Source organism: Oncorhynchus kisutch, linkage group LG14 (genome assembly GCF_002021735.2).
Source record: "Oncorhynchus kisutch isolate 150728-3 linkage group LG14, Okis_V2, whole genome shotgun sequence".
In the NCBI taxonomy this organism is placed as follows: Eukaryota; Metazoa; Chordata; class Actinopteri; order Salmoniformes; family Salmonidae; genus Oncorhynchus; species Oncorhynchus kisutch.
The window spans coordinates 71852052-71865260 of record NC_034187.2 but is presented as its reverse complement, the minus strand read 5'-3'; the positions used below and the strand labels follow the sequence as shown (position 1 = coordinate 71865260).

General features: G+C 41.2%; 1 protein-coding gene across 1 annotated transcript; it reads left to right on the top strand.

Moving 5' to 3' along the window:
- The first annotated feature begins 615 nt into the window (after nucleotides 1-615).
- Nucleotides 616-9740, top strand: clcc1 (chloride channel CLIC-like 1). Its single transcript, XM_020500068.2, has 9 exons — nucleotides 616-1221; nucleotides 1418-1525; nucleotides 1638-1748; nucleotides 1945-2169; nucleotides 4170-4310; nucleotides 5352-5451; nucleotides 5771-5868; nucleotides 6297-6443; nucleotides 6658-9740. Exons 1-9 carry the CDS (start codon nucleotides 1051-1053, stop codon nucleotides 7426-7428), a joined length of 1872 nt encoding a protein of 623 aa, XP_020355657.1. The 5' UTR covers nucleotides 616-1050; the 3' UTR covers nucleotides 7429-9740.
- Nucleotides 9741-13209: the final 3469 nt, after the last annotated feature.

Genomic DNA, 13209 nt, shown 5'->3' with positions numbered 1-13209 from the left:
TATTTGGGTGTGAGACATTTTAGTGCAGAAGATCTATAGGAAGTTTTGAGACAAAGGGTTCCATTTTTAAGAAGGTCTTGGATTGTTTAGGGGCAAAGTAGTGGGGTGGGTGGTGGGTTTTTGGGGACAGTCAGTGGGTGACTTGCTTTTTGAGCTCCTGTTCCTTTTATACAATATTAACTGAAAAGTATTGTGGAGCTCCTGCACCTAAATGTGGGGCGGCAGGTAGCCTAGTGGTTAGAGCGTAACCAAAATGTTCCTATATCGAATTCCAGAGCTGACAAGGTAAAAATCTGTCATTCTTCCCCTGAACAGGGCAGTTAACCCACTGTTCCCAGGTAGGCCGTCATTGTAAATAATTATTTATTCTTAACTGACTTGCCTAGTTTACATTTTTTTTAAATTTTATTTCACCTTTATTAAAATATAATATATAAAAATAACGTTTAAATAAAAAATGTAAACAGTACCAGCACCCACAAAGGGGTACAGCCACCTATTTCAGTCCAAGTCAAGCACTGGGGATAGTGTATAGGTGCAGGGTTAGATGGTGACGCAATTACATTTCTTTCCCTTCACATTTTTTTTGTTGTTGCAAAATGTGCAATACGCACTCCGACCTGCGAATGGCAGCAATAAGCAACACGAAGAAGAATCTCACACAAACTGTCTTCAAAAGTTGTCATTCCTGTGCGTTAGAAAATAGTACGGATTGTCAGTTGCTAGCCTATTCTACGTGTAGTACATTATCCATATAGTATATTATTTATGGTAAATTCTATGCTAGTCTGTTACCCAGTTGTTATTTAATTTTCCCATGGTTGATTTGATAGCAGCTAGCTACAGGAACTAGGTATAGTCTGTGTAGCTAGCCTAACGTTAGCTAACGTAACTGTTGTTCAGTTACACCTGCTCAGAAGAATATGCAGCTATGTTGTTAATGATGTTTATTGCTCTGTTGGGTTTATTTAGGGTGTCTGTTTTTAAAGCCGCGAGTTCTCTGTAGTTGGTTAGCTAGCTATTCCATTGGCTAACGTTAGACATTTTAACATGAAGACGTCAACAAGTGCGGTCGTGATGCACATCTTCACTGTTGCTGTATGCAGCCTATTGCTGGTTGCTCAAGGGCAGATGGACGACGACGAATGGCTTGATCCGCATGATATGTTGAACTACGATGCAAGCTCAAAGACCATGAGAAAGCCTGCTCAGCCTGCTGAGGTGCAGTACAAAGCAGCTGTGCAATGCATGTTTCCGTGACATGAGTTAATCATTCTATTGCTTTGTTGGTGTTTTTCCTTTTTCATATTATAGCAACTATATGAAAGAAAATCATGAAATGTGAAAATACAGCAAACACTGTCTTGTCTCGTGATATTAATGTAATTGGATAACTAAATGAAAGTAATTTTCACAGTTGAACAATTACCCTAATGTACCCACCAAAAGAAGGGAATACAGCCAGGATTTGGATAAAATGGAAGTAAGGGAGTGCAACAACAAAGTGGAAGGGTTACAAAGAGAGGTTAGTGTTGGAAACGGATTTTCAACATCAAACATTATTTTGGACAACATCTCAAATGCTTATTCATTAAACAGTGGCAAAGTCACTTTTCTTTTTTTTCTTTTTTTTAAAGATTGAAGAGTACAAGAAGAAGATTACACAGGTTGCACAGCAGCCGTCAAGCAACCCAGTGTTCAAGAGATTCCTCACCAAGCTTCTGAAGGAGATTGAAAAAGTTGGCCTGGTACGTTTTTGGTATTCTCTCAACTCATATGAACGCTGACAATCGATGCATCTTATTCTCTTTATGGAAAACAATTCCCCACTGTGTATTATCCACCTTTTTAAATGTATGTTACCACCTTGGAATGTAGTATGCTTTCTCTATGCTAAGTGCATATACGTTTGTTGTACTATTCCTTTCCTATTCCTTCCACCAGCCCACCGATGTCAAGAACGATATCCACTACGACGCCAAAGTGAAACTGTCTCGGCAAGCGGTGACGGAGATCCGGAAGCTTCTGGAGGGAATGGACACCTGGAGAACGGGAGCTCTGGACAATGCCCTCAGTCAGATCCTGGTGGATCTCAAACCACATGACTACGAGGCCTGGATTTGGCACTTTGAGGACACCTTTGGTGTGGAGATCGACACAGTCATGAAGGTGAGAATGCGTAGCAGAGCTAGGGTTTTGATGCTGAAAACTAAATGGATTTATAAATTGCGCACACCACGTTTTATGTGGTTTGCCTAAAGCAGGGATGAGCAACTCCATTTTCAGGGCCGGAGTGGTGTCATTATTTCCCCCCATCCCTGGCAAACAAAGCTGGTTTTAAACCAATTGCATTCAAAACTGAAGATCATGATTAGTTGATTATTGGAGCAAGGTGTGATAGCTTGGGCTGGGGCAAAAGTGACACCAATCAGGTCCCAGAGGACTTGAGTTGCCCATCCCTGGCCTAAAGGAATTGATTAGACCGTTTGTAAAGTAGGCTACACAGGCATTGAGGATGAAATAAAAATAAATAAAGTGTGTTTTAACGTGAGGAAATGTCTTTTGACGTTCATACAAGAGAAGACGATAGGCTAGGAGGCAATAGGATATACTGGGGAGCACAGGCAAAATCCAAGAGGAAACGCTGGTTCAGTCTGCTTTCCACCAGATACTGGGAGATGAATTCACCTTTCAGCAGGACAATAACCTAAAACACAAGGCCTAATCTACACTGGACTTGCTTACCAAGAAAGACATTGAATGTTCCTGAGTGGCCGAGTTACAGTTTTGACTTAAATCTGCTTGGAAATCTATGGCATAACTTGAAAATGGGAAACTAATTTGACGGTGCTTGAAGACATTTGAAAATAATAATAGGCAAGTATTGTACAATCCAAGTGTGCAAAGCTCTTAGACTTACCCAGAAATCTGTAATTGCTGCCAAATGTGTTAAAAAAAAACACCTGTATTGTCTCAGGGTTGTGAATACTTACAGCACCAGTCAAGTTTGGACACACCTACTCATTCGGGGGTTTTTCTTTATTTTTTACTATTTTCTACATTGTAGAATAATAGTGAAGACATCAACCTATGAAATAACACATGGAATCATGTAGTAACTAAAAAAGTGTTAAATCTAAATATATTTAAAATTCTTCAAATAGCCACCCTTTGCCTTGGCAGCGTTGCACACTCTTGGCATTCTCTAAACCAGTTTCACCTGGAATGCTTTTCCAACAGTCTTCCCACATGCTGAGCTGGCTGCTTTTTCCTTCACTCTGCGGTCAAACTCATCCCAAACCATCTCAATTGGGTTGAGGCCAGGTTTCTTTGCAGCAATTTGACCATGAAGGCAAGACTCACACAGTCTCTGAACAGTTGATGACGAGATGTCTGTTACTTGAACTCTGAAGCATTTATTTGGGCTGCAATTTCTGAGGCTGGTAACTCGAATGAACTTATCCTCTGCAGCAGAGGTAACTGCGGGTCTTCCTTTCCAGTGGATGTCCTAATGAGAGCCAGTTTCATCATAGCGCTTGATGGTTTTTGAGACGGCACTTTCAAAGTTCTTGAAATTGAAAGCCATTGACTGACCTTCATGTCATAATGATGGACTGTCGTTTCTCTTTGCTTATTTGAGCTGTTATTTCCATAATATGGACTTTGGTCTTTTACCAGATAGGGGTGTCTTCTGTATACCACCCCTACCTTGTCTCAAACGCATAAAGAAGGAAAGAAATTCCACAAATTACCAAGGCACACCTGTTAATTGAAATGCTTTCAGTGTGACTACCTCATGAAGCTTGCTGAGAGAATGCAAAGCTGTCAAAGGCAACGAGTGGCTACTTTGAATATATGTTAAATATATTTTGATAACACTTTTGGTTACGACATGATTCCATTCGTTATTTAATTGTATTGATGTCTGGACTATTATTCTACAATGTAAAAAAAATGTAAACCCTGGAATTAGTAGGTGTCAACTTTTGACTGGTATGTCTATTAGATATTTAATTTTCAGTCAAACATTTTTCTAAAAACATGTTTTCAGTTTGTCATTGTGTAGATGGGTGAGAATCTATTTGAATTCAGGCTGTAACACAGTAAAATGTTGAAGTGGTGTGAATACTTTCTGAAGATACTGTATTTAAAGGGCATCTCTCTCCCAGGTGTCTGTGTGGGTCTTAATCATAGTGGGCATCATCTGCAGTGAGCTGTGGTCTACAGTCTCCTGGTTTGTCCAGTTCAAGAGACTCTTTGCCATCTGTTTCTTCATCAGTCTGGTCTGGAATTGGTTCTATCTCTACAAGGTAAATTAACACACACACACATTTCCACATGCTAATTACCCCTTACTGTCTGACTAAAGTTCAGTAGTAAATTCATATAATTATCTGAAAGAATAGGTGCAAAGCTCTAACTGCCAGTGGCCATTCTGGCATCCTTCAGTGTAGGGTTTTCCTGACTCAGGATTGGTTCATGTTCTGAGGGTAAAAGTGTAGGCTAAACACTACAATATTCTTTCAGGTCTCTGCAAATGTTTTTTTTTTGGGGGGGGTTATAGCTCAGGTATTTCTAAATGCAGTCTCTATTCTTCAAAACTCCGTCAACTGCTGCCAACACACTGTCAATGACACTGACTCAACTCCAGCCACTTTAAAAATGGGAATTGATGGGAAATTATGTAAATATATCACTAGCCACTTTAAACAATGCTACCTTATATAATGTTACTTACCCTACATTATTCATCTCATATGCATATGTATATACTGTACTCTATCATCGACTGCATCCTTATGTAATACATGTATCACTAGCCACTTTAACTATGCCACTTTGTTTACATACTCATCTCATATGTTATACTGTACTCGATATCATCTACTGTATCTTGCCTATGCTGCTTTGTACCATCACTCATTCATATATCCTTATGTACATATTCCTTATCCCCTTACACTGTGTATAAGACAGTAGTTTTTTTGGAATTGTTAGTTAGATTACTTGTTCGTTATTACTGCATTGTCGGAACTAGAAGCACAAGCATTTCGCTACACTCGCATTAACATCTGCTAACCATGTGTATGTGACAAATAAATTTGATTTGAACTGAATTAAGGAACACTACCAAGGAATATCTTGAGAGAAACCACATTTCTTGCCAGGAGAGCTCAACTGTGACTGGTTAGTTGTGATTGGGAGATGAGGGATTAAAGCAGGCGTAGTACTGGGGTTTTAACTGTGTGTGTGGTCCTGGGGGTGGCGGCACTACTGCCAGACCAGCCTCCAGCACACGAATGACACAATGTTAATCCACCATATGTTACTGGATTTTCTCGACCTGTCAGATTGCGTTTGCCGAGCACCAAAACAAAATGGTGAAGATGGAGGGCGTCGACGCAAAATGCACTGGGAGGAAGAAAATTGACTGGTGGGATAACTTGAAGGGTGAGATGTAAAAATAACATGTGAGCATGGCATCACACTGTTCCACAGGGGGATCAGATTTGCATCATCTCAGAAATATAAGTGAAGCTACATTTTATTGAATGCAACATACTTTCGTAATCATTGGTGCATGACTATAAAATAAAGTACACATTACTTCTCACTCGTTTCTGGCAAATAATAGAATGCCGTTTTTAAGAAAATAGCTTAATACACATGGGCTTATACATTTTGACAATTTTGTTGCATTAAGTTTACTGCACATCGGTTTGTTGTCGTGAAGCCTACTGTAGTGTACTCCTCTCTGCCTGTACCACAGATTGGTACAGAGGTGCCATGACTCTCCAAGACGATCCCTGTAAGATGTACTACGAAGTCCTCATGGTCAACCCCATCCTTCTCGTACCACCAACTAAGGTAACCTATTTTTGGTGACCTGGGAAAGTCCATTTCCATTTAGCCAATTCAGGAAGTAAACTGACATTCCACTTCAAGTTAAGTCTACTTTCAGAAATGACTGCATTGAAATAGAATTGACCTAACCCTGTTGACGGCTAACCTATTCAACAGGCCAGGACTGCGAGATAGTCACCCATACCTTACTCTTGTAACTCAATTAACCATTTGAGTATCCTCAAATGTAAATATTGCCATTTTCTCTTATTAAAACTTTGTCTATTTAACAATGCAATATCAATCTAATTCTGTGTTTGACTGCAATGTGGGTTTTATTAACTTGAACTACAAATGGAATTGACCCCAACCCTGTTGACAACTAGCTTTTAGCCTATATCCTGGACCTGTAGGATGCAGTGTGATAATGCATCATCTCTCTGTCTCTGAAGGCTATCACTATGACCATCACCACCTTCTTCACGGAGCCTCTGAAGCACATTGGTCAGGGGATCAGCGAGTTCCTACGAGCCCTCCTCAAGGACCTACCGGTCACCTTGCAGATCCCTGTGCTAGTCACCATCGTGCTCGCCATCCTGGTAAGGACACGCGCGCACACACAAAGAAACACTGTCACAAGGTCTGGGGTCAATTCCATTTAAATTCTGTCAAATCAGGAAGTGAATTGGTGGTAAATTCTTGAACGAGTATTTCTATTTACTTCCTGTGCTGAAATGGAATTGATCCTGACTCACCCAGCAGTCATACTAACTGGATCCTGCCTGTCCCTGAAGCAGTAAATGTTTTCCTCAGGTCTTCATGTATGGCAGCGCTCAGGCCGCTATCCAGCATGGCATCACCAGACCGCTGCGTGTCGGTGGGCCCAGGGATCCCTCTCCCCCAGCCTTGGATCAGCCCATGCCTGAGGACCGTCTGAGAGGGACAGACCGCAACCCACAGGCAGGGGGGGACGCCCCTCAATACTCCCCTCTCCCGCTTAAACGCCGACTAGGACCAGCAGCCAACCAGGGGGCTCAGGACAGGACCTATGTCGGCCAGAGGAGCCCCCCCCCCAGGGCGCAAAAGGAACCGACCAGGAGGTACGTGGAGACCCTGAGGAACACCGACTGGCGGTACAGCGAGGACAAGATTATCTCAGAGTGTTGGGACGATTTCACTGATGCAGTGGATACCAACCCCCTAACGGTAGAGGGTAATACCAACATTCAGGCAGATATGCAAGAAGAACCAGTTGAAGTTGGATCCACAACAGAAGGCAATGACTCGCAAGAAGCTAAACCCTCTCCAGTGAAAGCTAAAGCCAAACCAGATGAGGATGTGGCATCTGACTCTAAAGGGGCAGCTGATAGCATGGCTGAGCACCAGGCTGAGTATACTGGAGGTCGTGCCAGCCCAGTGCATGCCACTCCAGAAAGTGGTCTCGGGCACGAGCAATATGACAAATTCTTGAAACACGAACCAGAGAGTAATTTTACGCTTCAGACCCACCCTGCTAACGCAGCCAGTGTAGCAGGTTTCATTGACAACATTGAGAGCGTGTCAGTCGCTGCTCAGCTTAAGTAGCACATCCAGTGTAGCAGGTCTGTTAGGCCAATACATAGGCTTCATTCTAAGCGGTATGCTAATGGATATTGGAAACTGTTTCTGGGTACAGTCAGTAAGCCCCCTGTCCTTGTATGTTAAAATGCTTACCACAGCATTTTACATGGGATGATTCAGATTCTACATAAATTGGTAAATAGTACCTTCTCTTAAATCAGCTAATTCAGTGTTTTTAAATTTGTTATTCCTATTTTCTTTTTGCTGTCATGTTTTTCTTGCTTTTGTTTGTGTGCCTGGTCAATGTGCATGTACTGTCAACACATGAATATGAATGACGTATGTATGTTGTGCAATAATCCTGTCACTATTTTGTGGCAACTCGCCATCTCTTCTGAAATGATGTGATTTATGTTGTGTGTTTAGGGCTCGACATTAACATTTTATAGATTTGAGTTCACATCACCATATCAAACAGTTTCCCTGATCAGAATAGAATCAGTGGTGTCTGGATGCAATGTATTGCTGTTCTCCCAATATCTGAACAAGATTTCACTGATAGGCAGAGCCGTCTTTCAATCATCCCTGGTTGTGAGATCCGTGTGTAGCCACACGTGCACATTTGTTGATATTCCTTGCTAATTAGTGAGTTATTTGCACAGTTATAGCAAACAGGCTTCATATGGTAATGAAAATCATGTAAAAGTCATGGTTGGTGCATCGGCTGCATCTATGCGAGTGGGCCGGGAGAGGGAGACATTGCAGCATGTAGGCCTAGCCTCTAAAATAAAGACGAGACAGCCAATTCAACACATATCTTGTAGCCTGGCTAGTTAACTACGGTGCATTTGGAAAGTATTCAAATCCCTTTCCTTTTTCCCCACATTGTTACATTACAGCCTGTAATGAATTCATTGTTTTCCTCAAGCTACACCAATACCCCATAGTGACAAAGCTGAAATAACTTATGTAAACAAGTTAGATGCTTTGCTATGATACTCAACATTAAGCTCAGGTGCATCCTTGAGATGTCCACCTGTTGTAAATTCAATTGATTGGACATGATTTTGAAAGGCACACCTGTCTATATAAGGTCCCACAGTTGATAGTGCATGCGAAAACCAAGCCATGAGGTTGAAGGAATTGTTCGTAAAGCCCTGAGACAGGATTGTGCCGAGGCACAGATCTGGGGAAAGGTACCAAAAAATGTCTGCAGCATCGAAGGTCCCCCAGAACACAGTGGCCATCATTCTTAAATGGAAGAAGTTTGGAACTACCAACACTCTTCCTAGAGCTGGCAAACTGAACCATCGGGGGAGAAGGGCCTTGGTCAGGGACATGACCAAGAACTCAATGGTCACTCTGACAGAGCGCTAGAGTTTCTCTGTGGAGATGGGAGAACCTTCCAGAAGGACAGCCATCTCTGCAGCACTCTACCAATCAGGCCTTTATGGTAGAGTGGCCAGACGGAAGCTCCTAATCCCAAAATGGGAGAACTAAACAATATTTCTACTTTTGAGAATGTGGGAATGGTCCGTGGACAGTCATGTTGAGTGCGTTTCATTTGGTACGTGCGCATAGACATTACGTCGTCGTCATGGAACCGCCCTTTTCTACTCCAGAGTATAAAACCACCTGTGATGAAATGTACGTTTCATGCCAAAGAGACCCACCTTAAGCTGGACGTCTCGAATGGTTAAGAAGTTAGAGAACACCGGGACAGAGTCCCAACGTTGGAATGGCTACAATTCTATAGGCCACGGAAACCATACAGCTGTAGTTTGGCTACACGGCTGGAAATGGTTAAACTCAGTCTATCGATCACAACAGAATAAGAGCAAATCTTAGAAGTATAATTACTAGTCTGCAGCTAGTAATTACGTAAATCTAGAACGAGAATACCGACAACCGCCAAAACATCAACCCTATAAGAACATTTCCGAATGGTACTCTGAAGTAACCATTCTAACCACCTACAACCACGAAAGGCGTGACTTTTGGGAAAGTGAACCAGACACTTTGAACTCTATAGGACGATCGAGTATTCCAACAGAGAAGACAACGTCATACGGGCATAAATATATATACATAGAAATTATTCTTGAATGAGTGGCCTTAAATGTGCAAAAGATTAGCATTTCTATAATTATCCACTGTGTGTAGTGAATCCATTTTGTCTTTCCCACTCTCGCAGTCTACACCCCTTTCCTTTGTCTACCAAGCCGTCATATCTGCTTGCCCCACTAAGGACTTTTCTATCACTGTTAGTAACCAATATCTACTGTTTTATCTTATTCTGTGTGATTATTTGGTAAATAAATAATTTAGACAATTTGTATATTGCCGATTCATTTTGGAAACTATGGTTCGTGCAGATATCCAAGAGTTTGCGACATTCTGTAATGAGAACTGATGAGGTAATAATAAATTCATTATCTGATCAAATCGTCTTCAATTAAAATATCTGAAGAGTTTTATATTGGGAAAATTATAACTTTAATCTCAACATTTTCCATGGTGCCCCGACGTCCTAGTTAATGAATGTTTACATGATTAGTTTAATCACATAATTAAACCTAGAGAACTGATTTGATATGTCTTCACATTTAATGATAGGTAAGACACGACACTGTCTTTGTTTGCTGAAATCCATACTCTTTTATAAAACGTTAATTATATACAATTACCGACTGTTTCCTCTTTGAGATTCAATTGGCACATGCATTTGCACTGAGTTGCAATCTTAGAGCAACAGCGATGAAGACCCAGTCAGTGATTTGTATTTGATTAACTCTAGTCTGTACTCAATTCTTTGGAGGAGTTGAGGTACTAGGCAAATCACAATACAGTACACTACAGTATCAACTGGCTGAATCCGACATTGGATACCTGATGCCTGCATGTAGTCCGCCAGCAGCGGTTCCAGTGACTCACATTTCAACATTAATCTGCTATATTGTTACTTCATTCTGCTCTGATAATAAACATCCTCTCGCCGGACAAATCAATCATCTTTTTAACCAGCTGTTGAATATTCTCTAGATTTTGCTCGCCTGAAGTATTGTGATAAATTGCAGGCCACACTACTTGCCTAGAGAGTTTTCAGCTATACTTTTCATGGCTGTTTATTTACCACCACAGACATGCTGGCACTAAGACCACACTCAGTCAGCTATATAAGGTAATAAGCAAACAGGAAACCACTCACCCAGAGGCGGCGCTCCTAGTGGCCGGAGACTTTAATGCAGGGAAACTTAAATCAGTTCTACCAAATATCTATCAACATGTTAAATGTGCAAACAGAGGGAAAAAAATATATAGATCAACTGTACTCCACACACAGCGACACGTACAAAGATCTCCCTCGCCCTCCATTTGGTAAAACCGACCACATCTCTTTCCTCCTGATTCCTGCTTACAAGAAAAAATGAAAGCAGGAAGCACCAGTGACTCAGTCTATAAAAAAAAGTGGTCAGATGAAGCAGATGTTAAACTACAGGACTGTTTTGCTATCACAGACTGGAATATGTTCCGGGATTCTTCCAGTGCATTGAGGAGTACACCAGTCACTGGCTTTATCAATAAGTGCATTGAGGACGTCGTCCCCACAGTGACTGTACGTACATACCCCAACCAGAAGCCATGGATTACAGGCAACATTCGCACTGAGCTAAAGGGTATAGCTGCCGCTTTCAAGTTGTGGGACTCTAACCCGGAAGCTTACAAGAAATCCTGCTATGCCCTGCGACAAACCATCAAACAAGCATAGCGTCAATACAGGGCTAAGATTGAATCATACTACACCGGCTCCGAAGCTCGTCTTATGTGGCAGAGCTTGCAAACTATTACAGACTACAAAGGGAAGCACAGCCACGAGCTGCCTAGTGACAAGAGTATACCAGATGAGCTAAATCACTTCTATGCACGCAACACTGAGGCATGCATGAGAGCATCAGCTGTTCTGGATGTCTGTGTGATCACGCTCTCCGTAGCTGTCGTTAGTAAGACCATTAAACAGGTCAACATACACAAGGCTGCAGGGCCAGACGAATTACCAGGACGTGTGCTCCGGGCATGTGCTGACCAAATGGCAGGTGTCTTCACTGACATTGTCAACATGTCCCTGTGAGTCTGTAATGCCAACATGTTTCAAGCAGAACACCATAGTCCCTGTGCCCAAGAACACAAAGGAAACCTGACTAAATGACCCATAGCACTCCGTAGCCTGTAAGTAAGCATTTCACTGTAAGGTCTGTTTTATTCGGCGCACGTGACAAACTTTGATTTGATATTTCTGCAGAATGTTATTTTTGTACTTTTGATACGAAAGGTGTTTCAACTATGGTTATAAATGTTTCCATTTCTATTAAGAGTTAAGACTTTCAGAAGCTCTCAAATCAATAAGCCTAACATGAAATGTTGGTAGAAAATGTAATTCAGTGAACTTGTCTTAGTCATTAGATTACACTGTACAACTACAAAACAATATGCTGCCACCAACAATTAATATTAGCATTTTCTAACCAAAAACCTATTTAATTCAATGCCCCCCAGTTAGCATACTCTAAAGTTAAATGCCCAAATAGTCTCAAAATAACTTCAAACCCAGAGATTTGAGTGTTTATTCAACTTGAAAAGAATCCTGAATACACCTGACCTGCTATTTTTAAACATGGGTCATGGGTCTAAGCAATGTGATATGTAGAATTGTGCTTTAAAACTAAATAATAATGGTGGTCTAGACAACATTCATGATTAGGAAATCTATATTCAACATTTGGCAGCTCTGACATATGTAATTGAACAGAGTCATGATCAAAGGCTAGGGTTAGTGTTCCCACACTGCCATATCTCCATGTTACAGCACTTGTTTATGGAAAACGAGGTTGACTACCTGTGCTAATTACCTATCTAGCATGTTCCAAACACCTGTGTGTCAGCATAACTCGGGAAGTGTAGTTTCGTTGGATGGAGGCACCTATCGCTGTATGGATCTGTGCAAAACTGCTACAGTAAGTGTATCTTTTTTATTTTAATGATTCTTTCTTGCTGATGAAAGATAAGGGACATATGTTTTGAAAGCAATGATTATTGAGGTTTCTAAATTTTAAAACGCAGCATCCGGACTAGTTCATGAGGCAGTCATGGGCAATGTTCTCTCAAAACATTTTAGGCACTGAGCAACTTTCAGGTCTACTGAGGCTGTACACTCCTAAGTTACAGTTAACAGTGGCCATGTAGACTACTGTAGCTATTTGATTATAATGTAGGCTTACCAGAGTGGCCTACCATCAAGATCAATGGAGAAAATGCATCCCATACATTTGAACATGGAAATACCTGTTCTATTATTCAGCCTATAGTAGCAGCCAATCTGTGGTGTTCAATGTAGGCCTACATTCTATGAGACTTGAAGAAAAAAACATGCAGGGCTTGACATGAACCTGTTTATCCACTTGTTCTTCAGACAAAGAAGTGACTGAAAAGGTGTTTGATGCAAGAAACCCCTTTACAAAATAAAATGCATTATTATTATTTTTTTTTACAGAGAATCAGACAAATTATGCTACCCTCTGCCTATTGGCTAGTTAGCTCATTCAAGCCTGTCTCAAAATACAACACTGCCCCTTTAAGACAAAAAAAGCTCTTTACCCGACTCGATTTTCAAAGATGCCTAGGAATATACATGTTTTGTGCTCTTGTAGGAAGCTATCACTCCCCTATTGCTGACTACAAATTACCTATAACTGGGCTAATAACTCACTAACTAGCACAGGATATGACAAAATGTGCACACGTGGCTAC